The sequence below is a fragment of the Oncorhynchus mykiss genome, chromosome 14 (assembly GCF_057628025.1).
Source record: "Oncorhynchus mykiss isolate SJ-2025 chromosome 14, ASM5762802v1, whole genome shotgun sequence".
In the NCBI taxonomy this organism is placed as follows: domain Eukaryota; kingdom Metazoa; phylum Chordata; class Actinopteri; order Salmoniformes; family Salmonidae; genus Oncorhynchus; species Oncorhynchus mykiss.
Genome location: NC_143035.1, coordinates 18,492,129 through 18,512,588, shown reverse-complemented (window position 1 = coordinate 18,512,588; position 20,460 = coordinate 18,492,129). Strand labels below are relative to the sequence as shown.

The 20,460-nt window shown below is 39.0% G+C and overlaps 1 protein-coding gene across 1 annotated transcript in view; it reads right to left on the bottom strand.

The window, feature by feature from the left end:
- Nucleotides 1-137: 137 nt before the first annotated feature.
- The window catches only part of LOC110488935 (relaxin family peptide receptor 1), a 94,489-nt gene continuing 74,166 nt past the window's right edge, over nucleotides 138-20,460 (bottom strand). Inside the window, exons 13-18 of the mRNA XM_021561419.3 lie at nucleotides 20,324-20,395; nucleotides 19,610-19,681; nucleotides 16,271-16,500; nucleotides 13,911-14,321; nucleotides 4,886-5,104; nucleotides 138-3,491 (exon numbers count right to left, since the gene is read on the bottom strand). Coding sequence (XP_021417094.1) covers nucleotides 3,166-3,491; nucleotides 4,886-5,104; nucleotides 13,911-14,321; nucleotides 16,271-16,500; nucleotides 19,610-19,681; nucleotides 20,324-20,395 — 1,330 coding nt within the window. The 3' untranslated portion in view covers nucleotides 138-3,165. The remainder of the gene's footprint in view (nucleotides 3,492-4,885; nucleotides 5,105-13,910; nucleotides 14,322-16,270; nucleotides 16,501-19,609; nucleotides 19,682-20,323; nucleotides 20,396-20,460) is intronic.

The following is a 20,460-nucleotide window of genomic DNA, read 5'->3' as shown; positions in this document are numbered from 1 at the left end:
TCAGCAGATAAGCCTTTGTATATATTTTGGTCACCATGTCATTCAGTTCATGAAAAATAGCAAGAATCAAACAATATGTCCACAAAATAATATCCACAAAATCATTGAATATAAAATATTTTAAGACCAATCAAAACTTTTTGGCTCTTGATTTTATTAAATACGATTACAACAAATAAAATAACAAATGATAACACACATATTGTAATGTGTGGGAGTGACTGAGTGCAAATAATGTTATGATTACTTCCTTCCAACGGAATGGCACATTACCACTGTTATCAGCAACTGTAAATTGAGACCTTTGAACAAACATTCTATCATGCCTTTAAGAAAATGCCTCCTGCGTCATCAAATCAAATTTTATTTGTCATATACACATATTTAGCAGATGCCATTGCATCTGTTGTTCCTAACTCCAACAGTGCAGTAGTGTCTAATAATTCACAACAATACACACAAATCTAAAAGTAAAAGAATGGATTTAAGAAATACACAAATATTAGGACGAGCAATGTCGGAGTAGCATCGACTAGAATACAATAGAATACATTATATACATATGAAATGAGTAAAACGGTATGTAAACATTATTAAAGTGACTAGTGTTCCATTGTTAAAGTGACCAGTGATTCCATGTCTACGTACATAGAGCAGCAGCCTCTAAGGTGCAGAGTTGAGTAACTGGGTGGTAGCAAGCTAATGATGGCTATTTAGCAGTCTGATTGCCTTGAGAGAGAAGCTGTTTTTCAGTCTCTCGGTCCCAGCTTTGATGCACCTGTACTGTCCTCGCCTTCTGGATGATAGCTGGCCATCAAAGATGGACGCAAACCCAAGATTGACTGCTCTTGGAACATGACATACTGTATCTTTGTGTTGCAATAGCAAATGCCATGAACAAGTCACCTCTGCTGTCTGCATAGCCTGCCTGTACATTAAATAAACAACATGAATCTGTCAGCAGTTCACTGCTCCTCTCAGAGATGATGTCATAATTATTTCAAAGACAAAATGAAAACAATTCAAACATACAGTACCAGTCAAAGGTTTGGACACACCTACTCACTTAAAATCAGATACCACCTGGTGCTTCTCCCCTGACAAATATATGTCTGACTCAGTAGCATCAGTTGCCCTCTTTGTGAAGAAGCAAACACGAGTCACTGAGCCACTTTGTTTCATCGACCATTACAGTAGTGAGTTCTTGTGCAGCTTGTTGCTTGATCTTTGCATGCACATACAGTACCAGTCAAAGGTTTGGACACACCTACTCATTCAAGGGTTTTTCGTTTTTTTTTTACTTTGTAGAATAATAGTGAAGATATCGGAACTATGAAATAACACATATTGAACCATGTAGTAACGAAAAAAGTGTTAAACAAATCAAAATATATTTTATATTATAGTAGCCACCCTTTGCCTTGATGACAGCTTTGCATACTCTAGGCATTCTCTCAACCAGCTTCACCTGGAATGATTTTCCAACAGTCTTGAAGGAGTTCCCACATATGCTGAGCACTTGTTGGCTGCTTTTCCTTTGCTCTGCGGTCCGACTCATCTCAAACGGTCTCCATTTGGTTGAGATCGGGGGTTGTGGAGGCCAGGTCATCTGATGCCGCACTCCGTCACTCTCCTTCTTGGTCAAATAGCCCTTATACAGCCTGGAGGTGTTAGGTCATTGTCCTGTTGAAAAACAAATGATAGTCTCACTAAGCACAAACCAGATGGGATGGCATGCGATGCTGTTTAAGTATTCCTTGAATTCTAAATAAATCACTGACAGTGTCACCAGCAAAGCACCCCCACACCATCACACCTCCTTCATGCTTCAAGGTGGGAACTACACATGCAGAGATTATCCGTTCACCTATGCTGCGTCTCAAAAAGACAGCGTTTGGAACCAAAAATCTCAAATTTGGACTCATCCGACCAAAGGACAGATTTCCACCAGTCTAATGTCCATTGCTCATGTTTCTTGGCCCAAGCAAGTGTCTTCTTATTGGTGTCCTTTAGTAGGGGTTTCTTCGCAGCAATTTGATCATGAAGGCCTGATTCATGCAGTATCCTCTGAATAGTTGATGTTGAGATGTCTGTTACTTGAACTACGTGAAGAATATATTTGGGATGCAGTTTCTGAGGCTGGTAACTCTAAAGAACTTATCCTCTGCAGCAGTAGTAACTCTGGGTCTTAATTTCCTGTGGAAGTCCTCATGAGAACCAGTTTCGTCATAGCGCTTTATGGTTTTTGTGACAGCACTTGAACTTTCAAAGTTTTCCAGATTGACTGACCTTCATGTCTTAAAGTAATGATGGACTGTCATTTCTCTTTGCTTATTTGAGCTGTTCTTGCCCTAATATGGACTTAGCCCTATCTGTTAAAAGACCATCTTCTGTTTACCACCCCTGCCTTGTCACAACACAACTGATTGGCTCAAACGCATTAAGAAAGAAATTCCACAAATTAACAAGGAACACCTGTTAATTGAAATGTTTTCCAGGTGACTACCTCATGAAGATGGTTCAGAGAATGCCAAGAGTGTGAAAAGCTTTCATCAAGGCAAAGGGTGGTTACTTTGAAGAATTTCAAATATATTTTGATTTGTTTAACACATGATTCCATTTGTGTTATTTCATAGTTTTGATGTCGTCACTATTATTCTACAATGTAGAACATAGTAGAAATAAAGAAAACCCCTGGAATGAGTAGGTGTGTCCAAACTTTTGACTGGTGCTGTACATGACAAAACATCGCATTCCAGAACAGAGAATGGCAGTGATTGATTTATTATATACAATACTCTGTACAGTCTAGTCTGTACATGAAGAGTGATGGACTTTACAGAAATCGATGCTTATGGGAATGATTGATGTTTTTTCTTACAACCATAAATCACAGAAGTGTGTCAATAATCACATGGAACTGAAAGCATGAACAAAGTCAAGGTCTAATCCTCAACAGAATAGAACGGCACATAGTCCAAAGTGTACCAATGAGCTCCTTTGATGTCTGTATAAATCACAGAGGAAAAATTTGATAAACTCTACAACAATCAACATGCTGTAAACATACCATTGCACATGAAACATCGGCATAAAAAAAAGACCTGTGTGGGAGTCAAGCCGCTCCTCCCTCTCTGCTGGGCAAATTGTTGAACCTGTAGGGCATTATTTGGGGTTTGTACTTTCCACAGGCAGTGGCTGAGACGTGCCTGATGTGCACAATATTGTGCAGGACATTTCCAAGGGATGCGTCAGGTTGTCGCCGGGCGAAGTCAGAGTCTGGCTGTTCTCTTGGAGTGGCCACATCTCCTGCAACGTCAATGAGGGGTGGTGGGCTGGGTGGTTGCTCATTAGTGGTCTCCTCTGCCTGTAGTTGGCCCACACCTGGAGGATGGTCTCTTTGAATGGCCGTGTGGTCAAGGTGTACAGGATGGGGTTGAGGGCACTGTTGATGGGCAGGATGAAGATCACCACCCAGGAGCTGATGGTTCCTATTTGGGAAGAAGATTACATTATTATCCATTTAATAATACATGAGCAACAGAAATGGATATTCTGCAATCACATTCTCCTCGGTAAACATACACAGAGCCTACATTCAGTCACGGATGGTAGAAAATGTGCCAAACTAAACTAGCCAGTCTGGCCAAATTTCACAAGACACACATTTTTTACCTGAAAGTTACCCAGGCTAGTTGAAATTATGTTTTACAAGCCAGGCTGGCTTGTGCCCTAAATCCTTAAGTTCCATTCCTGTGTATAAAGTTCATGCATGGGAAGTAGGGTGAGGTGTGGTGGGTTGGTGGGGTTAAAGAGAAGAGAATGATGGTTCGAGGATGTTCTGTGATGCTGGTCCCATTTGTAAACATGCTTTTAGTACAACCACACATTTACATTTAGAGTACCCATCAGTCTGGAAGTGTGCTATTCAATTTACAACCAGAAAATAGGATTAATTATGGAACTAATCTGAATGATGTAATGTTACAAACTCCCTGCTGGAGACTCACAGAAAACCATCTCAGAGTCCTCTCAGAGACACAAACACTAACTTTCTAACCTTTGCAGTAGGCACCCCTCCCCACTGGAACCTAGCAGGCCAGGCTATGGTTTATAATGTCATAAACTGTCCTTTCACACCTAGGGCCTTGCCCACTGATTGGTTGACAGGGCAGTTGCTAGGGTCCACACATCTGCTCCTCTTTCTGACTCTCCAGGTCACACACTTTTCAGTCTCTTTCAAGCCTTCACAGAGAAGGCAGCAAGTTCATCTCTGTCCTGCACAACAACTGGACTCATTCATATCTCTGGACATGAGGCATACCTCAGGGCATGTGGGATTGCGTGCGTGTTTAAAGTTGTGTATATTACTGCTAGTTGTTTGGCACTATATCAGCTTATATTTCTATACAGTCCTTTATAATTTATTACTGCTTTATACTTTAAGATTCTGTATCTGTGCATTCTTGCCCTGGTGTGTTCATTCGGTATGTATATATTCATTGCCTCTGTTTCTCCTATTACAGAACCACTACCATTCCACTACCTTTCTACATGTCCATTTCATTCCTTTGTGTGTCAATAAAGTAGCCGTGTGTGTAACTCTGAGGTTGCCTTTTTCCCCTCTGACAGGGGTAGGTGCTAGCAGGTCACAGATGGTCCCAAATGGAAAGTTGCTCTCTTTCATGCAAGTATAATATCTGTAAAAGAGACCAATTGAAATACTTATCTTTGATGTAAGATTGCACTGCACATTAGCCTACATATTGTATGTTTTATAGCCTACAAATGTACCTTGTCTGTTTGATACAATGTTAGGGTTTCCAAATAAAATGTTTGAAATGATAAAAGTAGTCACAGATTATGACAGTACTGAAACTCCTACCTGGAATCTCCACCTGCAACAGCGATAGAATCTTGAGGACAAAGATGGGTATCCAGCAAAGGGAGTCTGTGATGACGATGGAAAAGAACCTCTTGGCTATGGTCACCTCGTTCTTGATATGGTTACTATATTTAGTCGTCTGTGTCCCTGTCCTCTGGATGTTGTAGAACATACTCCCATAAGACAATACGATTATAAGGAATGCTACCAGGTTCAGGCCTGTAGAGGAAATAACATTCATTGTGAGCTCCTTGTACTCATACAAAGTAAAATTCTTAAAATACTTAAAAACTTTCAGAACAATTCAAACAATTATTACAGTTAGCAGATAATTAAAAAATACAAACAATGTTTACCTGGCTTAAAGAGAAGGAATATACTATATATTGTTTACAGGAAACTCATTCAACAATTTTAGAGGAAGTTGTGTGAAAAAAGGACTGGGTGGGGTTGAAATACTTCTCCCATGGGCAAAGAAAAACTAAAAGGGTTGATGATATTAATTTTGATCTGAATGTAGACATTGTCCAAACAGATCTGCAAGGTAGATGGACGATTTTAAATATGTTATTGGACCATAAACAGATATGGCTCATTAATCTTTACGGAAACAAATAATGATCCACGTGTCTTTGAAAATATATATAATAAATGATCAACCCTACAAGCAATACAATACTATTATTATGTTGGGAGATTATAATACCTCTAAGGAAATCACACTACAAACTATCACCTTCATGGAAATCCCAAATGTCATGTATATATTGGACGTAGTGGATATATGGACCTATATCCTGACCTAGTGAGATATACAAGGCCAAAGCTCAATCAAGCTAGTGGTCCTGACTACTTTTCATTTGTCATTCTTGTTGGCACCAAACATTTTAAAAGTGTTGATAGCGGACAGAATGCGGTTGGAACATCAGATAATTGGCATATACATTACTCTTAGTGAATTTTCACAGGGGTGAGGATATTGGAAATTTAATCAAAGCCTATTGGATGATAACTTGTATTTAACTATGACAGAGGAATTTTAACTGAATTTCTGACATAACATAGGTACAGAAGATCCCATTATTGTATGGGACACTTTTAAATGTGCCTTTAGAGGCCACGCAATTCAGTACTCAGCTCTAAAACAAAAGCAATTTAGGTTAAAAAAAAGAGTCAATTTTAACAAATGATGTAGAAGGTCTAACAGAACAGACAGTCAATGGCAATACAAACTACCATAAAGGCTCAGAATAAGTCAGAGGAAAAACTAAAATAAATGGAGGAACTTATTCAAGGTGAAGTGTAATGTATTATAAAAATCAAGCACACTGGATGGAATATGGGGAAAAAGGCAGCAACTTAAAAAAAAAAAATTCAACATAGAAATGCTAACAAAAATAATTCTGAAACTTGTTACAAATGGAGTCACCAAATTATATTTTGAAAGAGGAAACAAAGTCCTTTAGCATATGTTTTCATTTCAGTCTCCTCCATCTCCTCTAACCGAAGCAAACTGTATGGATTTTTAAAATTAACAGCTGTACAGAAAGACTCATGTGAAGGCAAAAAGTCCAGGAAAACTCCAGGGCTGGATGGCATACCAGTTAAGGTATACCAAATGTTCTTTTTTATATACTCAGAGAACTGTTATTAGCATGTTTTAACCACTCCTATGTGAATGGTAGATTATCGGACACTCAACAAGAAGGTCTGATTTCATTATTACGGAATAGGATACAAGTAGTAAATATAAACATGCTGTACATTTAAAAATATTGGAGGCCCCTTACACTGTTGTGATGCAAGAATATATAGCACAAGAATTAAAGTATTGTCAGATATTAGTCATTCTAATCAGACAGGTTTTTTACATGGACAATGCATTGGAGATAATATAAGACAAATACTGGACAATAGAATAGTATGAAAAATCTGGGAAACCAGGCCTGCTATTCATAGCTGACTTTGAAAAGGCTTTTGATAAAGTACAACTGGAGTTTATATATAAATGCCTGGAACTTTTATTTATTTAATAAAGGTTAAATAAAAACAATTCAGAATTTATTTTAAAATGGGTGAAAGTCATGTAGAGTAACCCTAGGTATAAAATAGTAAATATTGACTACTTCTTAGAAAGTTTTAAATTGTCAAGAGTAAAACAAGGTTGTCCAATATCGGCATATCTATTTATTATGGCCATCGAAATGTTAGCTATTAAAATCAAGATCCAACAATACTATCAACGGGTTAGAAATACAGGGCTTAAAAACAAAGGTGTAGAGAGCTCCCAAGTGGCACAGTGATCTAACTAGCTGTGCCACAAGAGATCCTGGTTTGAGTCCAGGCTCTGTTGCAGCCGGCCATGACTGGGAGACCCATGGGGTGGCGCACAATTGGCACCGTGTCGTCTGGGTTAGGGGAGGGTTTGGCCAGCAGGGATGTCCTTGTCCTATCGCGCTCTAGCGACTCCTGTGGCGAGCCGGGTGCATGCATGCTGACACAGTCGCCAGGTGTTTCCTCTGACACATTGGTGTGGCTAGCTTCCGGCTTAAGCAGGCATTGTGTCAAGAAGCAACTTTTACATTACCGTGTAGTTGTCAGAAAGCGAGTGTAGCTGGTGCATGAAGTCAGGTGCAGGAGAGCAGAATGAGTGAGCAACGTACTTTACTCAGAAAATAACGGCACAAGGTAAAGCAATACACTTGACCAATAACCAACGGTAAATATTACGCATGGGTGAACACAGCACCCGTCGAAAAACCAGCCATCATAAACCGAACTGAACATAAAAATAATCACGCACAACAAACATGGGGGAAACAGAGGGTTAAATACCTGAACATGTAATTGGATAATGAAAACCAGGTGTGTATAAAATAAATACAAAACCAATGGAAAATGAAAGATGGATCAGCGATGGCTAGAAGACCGGTGACGTCGACCGCCGAACGCCGCCCGAACAAGGAGAGGGACAGACCTCGGAGGAAGTCGTGACAGTAGTTCACCAATAAAATGGTCTGATGTTGATGTGGACATACTCGGTATACATATCCCGACAGAAGTAAATGATCTCACTCCAACAAATGTTTATAGAAAGTTAGCAAAAATAGACAAGATCTTGCTACCATGGAAAGGAAAATACCTGTCTATTTGTGAAAAAAATCACCCCGATTAACTATTTAGTCATATCCCAGTTTACCTATTTGCTTATGGTCTTGTCTACACATAGCGAACAGTTATTTAAATTATATGAGACAAACAATATTCCATTTTATTAGGAACTGCAAGCCAGACAAAATTAAACGGGCCTATTTATGTAATGAATATGAATTCGTGGGGTAAGAAATGATTAAATATTAAAGCATTAGACGTCTCACTAAAGGCTTCAGTCATACAAAAGTTATACTTAAATCCGAACTGGTTCTCATGCAAATTAATAACCTCGCACTTTCAGTTATTTCAAAAGCAAATAATCTCCCAAATATCGCAATTTTTAAAACACGCCATAGAAAGTTGGTTGCAATTTCAATTTCATCCACAAGAAAAAAAACAGCACAAATAATACAACAAATACTGTGGTTAAACTCAAATATACTAATAGTTACATAAACATAATTTTTGGATTCAATAAAAATGTATAATCTTTGTAAATGCATGGAGTTATGTCACACATGCAGCTAACAAAAATATATGGAAATGTCTGCTCTACCCGAAATTACAACCAACTAATTACAGCAAAAAATGGAAGAGGAAAGTCGAAGGGGAAAAATAGGGAACTGGTCTGTCAGCCCTGCATTAAAGATAATAATTGGTTAAAGAAAATTATGATAAATAAAAAAGTATACCAGTTTAATTTAATCACCAAAAATGGACAGCTGTGCCATATAGATTGCAAAATAGTTGGGAAGAGATTTGAGGTACGGATTCCATGGCACATGGTTTATGAACTGATACGCAAAACGACGCCAGATTCAAAACTTTAATTATTATACAAAAATCTTGCAACCAATAAAATGTTATATATATACGGGCGATACACCCTTCCCAGCTCTGCAGATTTTGCTGCAAAGAGACAGAATCATTAGATCATTTGTTTTGGTACTGTCCATATGTAGCTTGTTTTTGGTCACAGGTCCAGGAATGGCTGAAGAATTGCAACATTTTCCTGGAGGTAACTCTGCAGAGGGCACTACTGGGTGATCTGAAAGTCATAGTCAATCGATCAATAATATAATAAATACTTTCAGGAAAAAAGTTTATTTTTAATTTACAATCTGTAGAAATTATGAGAATAGAAAGGTTCAGTACTTTTGTGAAACATCACAGCACAATAGATAAATGGGAGGGGTTGAATAAAGGATGGGAAAAATAACAACTAATAACAACAATATAACTAATGTAAAACATACTGTGTCCGTAAAACGGATATAGGTTTAGAACTTTTGTGAAATAAATAGATGGGAGAGGTTGAGGTTAGAGGAAGGACAGGAGTAAAAATAAACAAAATAGAACAACTGTAAAATAGACTGTGCCCATAAAATGTATATAGTATATCAGTTGGAAGAAGAAGCCTAAGCGTTTTTGTTTACTAGTTTACTACATTTACGGGAGGGGTGGTAGGGTTAGAAAGTAATAAAGAAAAATATATTTAAAAAAAATGATGTGTATATATACAGTTGAAGTTGGAAGTTTACATATGCCTTAGCCAATTTAAACTCAGTTTTTCACAATTCCTGACATTTAATCCTTGTAAAAAAAACTGTTTTAGGTCAGTTAGGATCACCACTTTATTTTAAGAATGTGAAATGTCAGAATAATAGTAGAGAGAATGATTTATTTCAGCTTATTTCTTTTCCATCACTTTCCCAGTGGGTCAGAAGTTTACATACACTCAATTAGTATTTGGTAGCATTGCCTTTAAATTGTTTAACTTGGGTGAAACATTCGGGGTAGCCTTCCACAAGCTTCCCACAATAAGTTAGGTGAATTTTGGCCCATTCCTCCTGGCAGAGCTGGTGTAACTGAGTCAGGTTTGTAGGCCTCCTTGCTCGCACACACTTTTTCAGTTCTGCCCACACATTTTCTATGGGATTGAGGTCAGGGTTTTGTGATGGCCACTCCAATACCTTGACTTTGTTGTCCTTAAGCTATTTTGCCACAACTTTGGAAGTATGCTTGGGGTCATTGTCCATTTGGAAGACCTATTTGTGACCAAGCTTTAACTTCCTGACTGATGTCTTGAGATGTTGCTTCAATATATCCACATAATTTTCCAGCCTCATGATGCCATCTATTTTGTGTAGTGCACCAGTCCCTCCTGCAGCAAAGCACCCCCACAACACGATGCTGCCACCCCTGTGCTTCACGGTTGGGATGGTGTTCTTCGGCTTGCAAGCCTCCCCCTTTTTCCTCCAAACATAACGATGGTCATTACGGCCAAACAGTTCTATTTTTGTTTCATCAGACAAGAGAGTACTTTCCAAAAAGTACGATCTTTGTCCCCATATGCAGTTGTAAACCGTAGTCTAGCTTTTTTTATGACGGTTTTGGAGCAGTGGCTTCTTCCTTGCTGAGAGCCTTTTAGATTGTGTCGATATAGGACTCGTTTTACTGTGGATATAGATACTTTTGTACCTGTTTCCTTCAGCATCTTCACAAGGTCCTTTGCTGTTGTTCTGGGATTGATTTGCACTTTTCGCACCAAAGTACGTTCATCTCTAGGAGACAGAACACGTCTCCTTCCTGAGTGGTATGAAGGCTGCGTGGTCCCATGGTGTTTATATTTGCATACTATTGTTTGTACAGATGAACATGGTACCTTCAGGCATTTGGAAATTGCTCCCAAGGATGAACCAGACTTGTGGAGGTCTACAATTTGTTTTCTGAGGTATTGGCTGATTCCTTTTTCTTTTTATGTCAAGCAAAGTGGCACTGAGTTTGAAGGTTGGCCTTGAAATGCATCGACAGGTACACCTCCAATTGACTCAAATGAAGCTTCTAAAGTCATGACATCATTTTCTGGAATTTTCAAAGCTGTTTAAAGGCACAGTCAACTTAGTGTATGTAAACTTCTGATCCACTGGAATTGTGATACAGTGAGTTATAAGTTAAATAATCTGTCGTTAAATAGTTGTTGGAAAATGTATTTGTGTCATGCGCAAAGTAGATGTTCTAAACGACTTGCCAAAACCATAGTTTGCTAACAAGAAATGTGTGGAAATGGTTGAAAAACCTGTATGTATGTATGTATGTACGTACGTACGTACGTACGTATGTGTATATATGTGTATGTACAGTCATGGCCAAAAGTTTTGAGAATGACACAAATAATAATTTTCACAAAGTCTGCTGCCTCAGTTTGTATGATGGCAATTTGAATATACTCCAGAATACTATGAAGAGTGATCAGATTAACTGCAATTAATTGCAAAGTCCCTCTTTGCCATGCAAATTAACTGAATCGCCCCCAAAACATTTCCACTGCATTTCAGCCCTGCCAGAAAAGTACCAGCTGACATCATGTCAGTGATTCTCTCTTTAACACAGGTGTGAGTGTTGACGAGGACAAGGCTGGAGATCAATCACTCTGTCATGCTGATTGAGTTCGAATAACAGACTGGAAGCTTCAAAAGGAGGGTGGTGCTTGGAATCATTGTTATTCTATCAAACATGGTTACCTGCAAGGAAACACGTGTCGTCATCATTGCTTTACACAAAAGGGCTTCACAGGCAAGGATATTGCTGCCAGTAAGATTGCATCTGCACGCACAGTGAGGAGAATACTTTTGGAGGATGGCCTGGTGTCACGAAGGGCAGCAAAGAAGCCACTTATCTTCTGGAAAAAAATCAGGGACAGTCTGATATTCTGCTAAAGGTACAGGGATTGGACTGCTGAGGACTGGGGTAAAGTCATTTTCTCTGATGAATCCCCTTTCCGATTGTTTGGGGCATCCGGAAAAAAGCTTGTCCGGAGAAGACAAGGTGAGCGCTACCATCAGTCTTGTGTCATGCCAACAGTAAAGCATCCTGAGACCCTTCATGTGTGGGGTTGCTTCTCAGCCAAGGGAGTGGGCTCACTCACAATTGTGCCTAAGAACACAGCCATGAATAAAGAATGGTACCAACACATCCTCCGAGAGCAACTTCTCCCAATCATCCAGGAACAGTTTGGTGATGAACAATGCCTTTTCCAGCATGATGGAGCACCTTGCCATAAGGCAAACATGATAACTAAGTGGCTCGGGGAACAAAACATCAATATTTTGTGTCCATGGTCAGGAAACTCCCCAGACCTTAATCCCATTGAGAACTCGTGGTCAATCCTCAAGAGGCGGGCGGACAAACAAAAACCCACAAATTCTGACAAACTCCAAGCATTTATTATGCAAGAATGGGCTGCCATCAGTCAGGATGTTGATTGACAGCATGCCAGGGCGGATTGTGGAGGTCTTGAAAAAGAAGGGTCAACCCTGCAAATATTGACTCTTTGCATCAACTTCATGTAATTGTCAATAAAAAGCCTTTGACACTTATGAAAAACTTTTAATTATACTTCAGTATTACATAGTTACATCTGACAAAAATATCTAAAGACACTGAAACAGCAAACTTTGTGGAAATTAATATTTGTGTCCAGTACCAGTCAAAAGTCAAAAGTTTGGACACACCTACTCATTCATGAATTATTCTATATTTGTACTATTTTCTACATTGTAGAATTTTAGCAAAGACATCAAAATGACGAAATAACACATATGGAATCACGTAGTAACCAAAAAAGTGTTAAACAAATCAAAATATTTTTTTATCTGATATTCTTCAAAGTGTCCACCCTTTGCCCTGATAGTAATTCAAAATAGTAAAAATAAAGAAAAACCCTTGAATGAGTAGGTGTGTCCAAACTTTTGACTCAGAATTGTCACCCCCTGACCTTAGAGATCCTTATTATTCTCTATGCTTGGTTAGGTCAGGGTGTGACTCGGGTGGGAAAGTCTATGTTTTCTATTTCTTTGTTTTTGGCCGAGTGTGGTTCCCAATCAGAGGCAGCTGTCTATCGTTGACTCTGATTGGGGATCATATATAAGTTGTCATTTTCCTTTTGGGTTTTGTGGGATCTTGTTTTCTGTCTGTGCCTGACAGAACTGTGAGCTTTTGTTTTCACTTTTGTTATTTTTGTTTGAGGTTTAAAAAAAAGAAAAATAATTAATAATTTCCACGCTGCGCTTTGGTCCACTCCTTTCGACGAGAGCCGTTTCAGGAATGTTTATATTTGCAAAACATATATATGGGGGATTGGTAGTGATGCAGACAATTACATTGGTGGATGCTACAATTTATCTGACATATTAAAGCTGATCTACCCCCTACATTTAAAAAATAAATAAATAAAACAATTATTACAGTTCGACACACATGGGACAAAGGCCTGTGTGACAACTTTCATGAGCCAAAATCAATTTGTTTTATGGGCCCAATGTGGTACTGCCTTTGTAACAGATAACGAGATACATTATAGAAAAGCACATATATAGAAACCTTCAGTGATTATGGAAATATGTATTCTGTTCTCAACCCCATGAGAGTATGTACCCCTCATTGAGAGGCTGAAAGCGCAACAGTACCACCCACAGTGTAGCAACCCTAGAGCAATTCGCTCAAGGGAACAATGGATGTAAACATGGTAGTTGGGATTCTTACAACAGCAATATTCTTGTTGCCAGTTAATTTACCAGACTTGGGATTTGAACCAGGTAGCAACCCTCTGGCTACTAGCATGCCTCTTTAAGCTCTGGGCTAATAAGTGAGCCTCATGGTTTTAAAATGGAAGCTACAATTAATAAGCAGCACTTGGAAATATATAGAAATAGGCCATCTTCCTGTCAGTGACATTGGAACAATGCTCATGTCAGAGTGACATTGGAACAATTCTAATTTCAAACTGAAATTGGAAATAGAAAATACTCATTTCAGAATGACATTTACATTTTGACCTTGACAGTGACATTAAGTTAGATAAGACACCCACCCAGGAAAATGACGATGGAGTACACTTGCGCCCCTGTCGTCTCGGGCTGCTCCGAGTGTAACGGAAAACACACGCCGTTGGTACCATAGAAGTTCCGGAACAATCCTTTGAAGACCAGGGGGAGGAAGGCGATGACAAAGCCAATAAACCAGATGCTGAGGAGAATGGAGACGGTGCGCCGGCGGCCCGGGGTTAGATACCGGAAGGGGTAGACGATACAGATGTACTTCTCCAGGGTGAGGTAGGTGAGCAGCAGGACGGAGACCTCAGTAGAGAGCATGGCGAGGGAGCCGATCACCTGACACTGGACGCTGTCCATCCAGGCCTGGGCATGGCGGTTGTACTCACCGCGGAACTTGAGGTCATAGGCGCCGATCATGAAAAGGTAGACACCCATCAGGCCATCGGCACCTGGGTGGTGGAAGTGGGTTGCAACAGTAATTACTATGATCCAATTCAACTCAGTGTATGGATTGATACTGCTGGACTTTTTACAGTGAAACAGATCTCTAACGTCGTAGTTCAGTTACCTGTGCACTACCATTCAATCTATCTCCTTGATTAAAGGGACATCTCACTCCATAGTCAATCGATTTTACTGTCATTTGGGAGTCATAAAGTGCAGAAAAGAGTTACTGTAGAGTTACATCAATGCAAACTTCCGTAATTTAATGGGCCCAGCTTTTAGTCACGGTAGTATGCCTTCAGAGCATCTACAAGTGGAATATAGGCACAGCTCAACTTCAAGACACTTCTGAGGTATGAATTTCATGGACAAATTGATTTCAGAGTGAATCTGTTCAGGATTAATAGCAGTGTCATGTACAAACTGATATGTTATAATCAGCAATGACAAACTTTTCTGGTAATATATTAACTTCATCGTACACAAACTTTGAAGTCTATTTGACTCTGCTGAGATGTCCCCTTTTTCAGTAAGCCATCCATTAACATAGAGATGAAATATTTGTGCAACAAAATCAAACTAAAATTTCAGACTTTATATAATAATATATAATACATAATATATATAATATAGTATATAATAAAATAAAATAATCATTTTGGTCCAAGATGAATTTATCTGGCTGGTGTTTGACTTTGGCCACGGTGATGCCAAAACAGACAACATATTTACTGCTCACACTTCCCCTCAGTAAATGACACTAGGCTCTGTCTATTACAACATTTAGTGACTCATTGTATAACATAGCGCTAGACCATGTAATTGCACATCCTTTGATATGAAAAGGTAGCAAATGTGCATGTCAAAAAGCATTTTTCATCTGACACATTACAGTGTGAAGCATGGCGGATTTCTAAACCCATTCTGATCTTCACAGGGATAAGTCCTAAACATATACTGTCTATCTAGTTAAATTGAACAGAAAGGTGTGTCTTACAGTGCAGGGCACAGAGACAGGGGCAAGTCAGGTAATCTAGCTATCCCACTGACTTCCAAGGGACTAAGACATGAATATGTCTCTCATTCCCTGCATCACGGTATCTGTGACAAATCTAGTTTAATTGAGCAAAAATGTGGGCCTGACTTGTAGCAAAGGCATAAAGACATGAAATGTAGCTATGTAATGTTGACTCCCTCTGACTCCTAGGGTAGTACAACATTAACATACTATGTACTAATGGTTCAGTGGTGGTCACTGATTGTCAACAGTTCAATAAATAAATAAACCTGCATATTAAAGCTAAAGACCCCAATTCAATCGTTTGCGGATCAAGGAAACCTGCACTGAGGGTTCACTAAGAATGTTCACTCTGTATCTGTGATGTTCACATTTTAATCGACACCCCGTAAGTTATCCCTCTCTTGGACATTGTCCTTGGATATTGGAGCGAAACCTCACCTTCCCTTAGGATACAGAGTAAACATTCTAAATTAAATTGAAACCTCACCTTCCCTTATGATACAGAGTAAACATTCTGAATGAAGCTCAAACCTTCCCTTACGATACAGAGTAAACATTCTGAATGAAGCTGAAACCTCACCTTCCCTTATGATACAGAGTAAACATTCTGAATGAAGCTCAAACCTTCCCTTACGATACAGAGTAAACATTCTGAATGAAGCTGAAACCTCACCTTCCCTTATGATACAGAGTAAACATTCTGAATGAAGCTGAAACCTCACCTTCCCTTATGATACAGAGTAAACATTCTGAATGAAGCTGAAACCTCACCTTCCCTTATGATACAGAGTAAACATTCTGAATGAAGCTGAAACCTCACCTTCCCTTACGATGCAGAGTAAACATTCTGAATGAAGCTGTAGTAAGGTTTTCCTTTATCTGAAATCAATTGAATGGAGGCCTGAGTTGAAAGATATGAAAGCTGTTTCTTACAACACAAGGAGATTATACACATGGCATGGAGCTTATTCTCCGATCGGATGTAGGAGCGCATGCAGATGACAAAGATGTTGCCGAAGCACGTGGTGGCCGACACCACCCAGACGAAGACCCTCAGGACAATGTTGGCCAGGAGGTCCTCGAAGGAGGAGATACCGTCCGTGTTGGGCTTGCAGCTGCGCACATGAGGGGCGTACCCACAGTACTGGAACTTCTTAAAGTAACTAAACACAACAGGAGAGAAATCAATGAACAGGATGAAAGAGGGAGACTGTCCAAAAACAATCCCTAGCCCCTGAGCTCTACACCCTAGCCTCTAGCCCCTAGTCTCTTACCCTAGCCTATAGCCTCTAGGCCACTCTCTAGCCCCTAGTATTTAGCCTCAACCCCTAGCCTCTAGGCAGTTCATGATCTTTAATAAATTGACAGGTATAAGCAACATGGGAGTTATCTCTACTTTGAGCTTTAATATGCTAGGTGGCATTTCTGCCACATTACTGACAACCACACATGTAGAATCTTAATTTGAGACAGTTTGCTACAGCAGAAAAATTATCCTGCAGCAACAGGAAATGTGAATTATTATGTGGATTATTGGACATTTTTGAAGGGGTTGATACATTTTCCATAACGGAAAATCAAGACTGAAATGTCAAAGTGGAAATTATAAACTTCAGAAGCCTTTTTAAACCCGAAATGCACCACAAGTTTTACATTTCCTGCATTGCAGGTAAGTTCTCATTTGACAGAGTGATAGTGCCCATCCAAAGGTTGCACAGAAGTTGGCCAAAAAGGTATGTGACACAAAGTTGTGCTGCATATGGCAGGAGTATTTGGTTTTCAGTGAATCTCAGAATGGACCTGTATTTTGTGTTTTGGGATGACCTTACTCACAAGTATATACAGTGCCTTCAGAAAGTAATCACACCCCACAGTTGAGCTCATTCAGTTTAGCTGATTGGCTATTATTTTATACTTTTTTATCAAGGGAGGCCAAATGCTCGTTGGCTTCCCTTGCATTCAATGCTATGGGCGGCAACAATGTCATACTGTTTTTGACCAGACAGCATCAGATAGATGGCCTACACATACAGAGACGGAGGGGTGCTGTTTCACTCACTCGGATGCTTTCTCCGGTGAGATACAATCAGCCTCTTGTGAAATGAAAGAAAATTATGAAACACAGAGAGACAAAATATACATCATTATTATTTGATATGTTTTAAAAAATTGTTCTTGGTAAATTTTTCCCTCTGCATCCACTGTTTGCCACATTATTTGCAGTATTACTTTAGTGCCTTGATGCAAACAGGATGCATGCTTTGGAAATATTTGTAGTCTTACTTCTGAACTTATTTAGGCTTGACATACAGTAACTAAGGGGTTGAATACATTTCAGCTTTCATTACATAAAAAAAATAAAAACAAAAAATTCAGGCTGTATAAACACAATCCTGAAAGTCAATGGGTGTGAATACTTTCTGAAAGCACTGTATGTGATGTAATGCACAGTTGGGATCATACAGTTGGGAGTGGACATTCAAGCTTCAGATAAGGGGCCAGATTGACTAAGAAATGTTTGCAATAGAAAGTACATATGGGAAAGTACAGTACCAGTCAAAAGTTTGGATACACCTACTCATTCAAGGGGTTTTCTTTCTTTAATTTCTACATTGTAGAATAATAGTGAAAACATCCAAACTATTAAATAACACATATGGAATCATGTAACAACCAAAAATGTGTTAAACAAATCCAAATATATGTAATATTTGAGATTCTTCAAAGTAGCCACCCTTTGCCTTGATGACAACTTTGCACACTCTTGGCATTCTCCCAACCAGCTTCACCTGGAATGCTTTTCTAACAGTCTTGCAGGAGTTCCCACATATACTGAGCACTTGTTTGCTGTTTTTCCTTCACTCTGATGTCCAACTCATCCCAGACCATCTCAATTGGGTTGAGGTTAGGTGATTATGGCGCCCAGGTCATCTGATGCAACACTATCACTCTCCTTCCTGGTCAAATAGCCCTTACACAGCCACGAGGTGGGTTGGGTCATTGTGCTGTTGAAAAATAAATGACAGTCCCACTAAGTGCAAACCAGATCGCTCCAGAATGCTGTGGTAGCCATGCTAGTTAAGTGTGCCTTGAATTGTAAATAAGTCACTGACAGTGTCACCAGCAAAGCACTCCCAAAACATCACACCTGCTCCTCCATTCTTCACGGTGGGAACCACACATGTGGAGATCATCCGTTCACCTACTCTGCATCTCACAAAGAAACACCGGTTGGAACCAAAAAAAATGCAAATTTGGACTCATCAGACCAAAGGACAGATTTCCACCAGTCTAATGTCCATTGCTCATGTTTCTTGGCCCAGTCAAGTCTTCTTCTTATTGATGTCCTTTAGTCGTGGTTTATTTTCAGCAATTCAACCATAAAGGCCTGATTCACACAGTCTCCTCTGAACAGTTAATGTTGAGATGTGTCTTTTAATTGGACTCTGTGAAGCATTTATTTGGGTTGTAATCTGAGACTGGTAACTCTAATTAACTTATCTTCTGCAGCAGAGGTAACTCTGGGTCTTCCTTTCCCGTGGCGGTCCTCACGAGAGCCAGTTTCATCATAGCGCTTGATGGTTTTTGCGACTGCATTTGAAGAAACATTTAAAGTTCTTGACATTTTCCAGATTGACTGACCTTCATGTCTTAAAGTAATGATGGACTGTCGTTTCTCTTTGCTTATTTGAGCTGTTCTTGCCATAATATGGACTTTTACCAAATAGAGCTATCTTCTGTATACCACCCCTACCTTGTCACAACACAACTGATTGGCTCAAACGCATTAAGAAGGAAAGAAATTCCTTTAAATGAACTTTTAACAAAGCACACCTGTTAATTGAAATGCATTCCAGGTGCCTACCTCATGAAGTTGGTTGAGAGAATGCTAAGAGTGTGCAAGCTGTCATCAAGGCTAAGGGTGGCTACTTTGAAGAATCTAAAATCTAAAATAGATGTAGATTTGTTTAACACTTTTTTTGGTTACTACATGCTTCCATATTATTTCATAGTTTTGATGTCTTCACTATTATTCTACAATGTAGAAAATAGTAAAAATGAAGAAAAACCCTTGAATGAGTAGGTGTCCAAACGTTTGATTTGTTTTGTATACATGTTGTATTTTATTCCAGAAGTAATGCTTTTTAAACAACTTACCACAACATTCATCACTAATCAGTCATAAAAAAGTGTCCAAAGTTTAATTTGGGATTGATCTTCAAATACACATCCCAAATCTTTACGATGAAACAAAATGAACGAATTACTCACATATGGGTCAAGTGTTTGAGTGGTTCAAACATCCTTCGCTGTATGTTCCCTATCTCAATTCCCTCTATGCTCCTAAAAAAACACAAACAAATGTTGTTCCCCTTAGGAGCTTACATAGAAAAGCAAACAAAACCAAATATTTGAATTTCAGAGGCCCTCTTTGCAACGCTCTTTCCACAAAATTGTTGGTCTTTCACAAAGTGCTTTTGATGATAAGCTTTGATATATTACCTACAATGCTATTTGTTTTCTTTCTTGATACGTGTGAATGAGGGAATTCCTGATGTGTGGGCCAGTAAGTGCACTCTGTTCCAATACGATAATACATTGAACACATAATACACAAATTACATGTTAAGTGCCACATAATTCTCTTGTATGATAGGGTGCAAATTGAAAAAGTGCATCATCAGGGGATATGATTATATAGTGTATGTAATTGAAATGAGTTAAATAGATGGATGGATTTTTAGTTAGTCTGAAAGAGCCACAAAAAGGGATGTAGAGGGGAGATTAACTAACTGTACACATGTTCTTGTGGTTGGAAAAACGTTATTTAAAAAAATATATTGTGTAGATTTCATTTAAATGGCCTCTTGCATATTTACAAGAACTATATATTTTTTCTACACCTGATATTACTACTAATGGATCCCCTCTCAAGTGTGACATTCATTCACAAAGTGAGCAGTGAAAAACATACAGGCTACTTACAATGATTTCAATTTATGCAAGTTATCAAAGTGGTCAATTTGCAGATCCGCGATAGGGTTATACGAGATGTTTCTGTAAGAGCATCAATCATTAGACACAATATCCAACAATAACTATAGCACCATAGCTGTATGTGT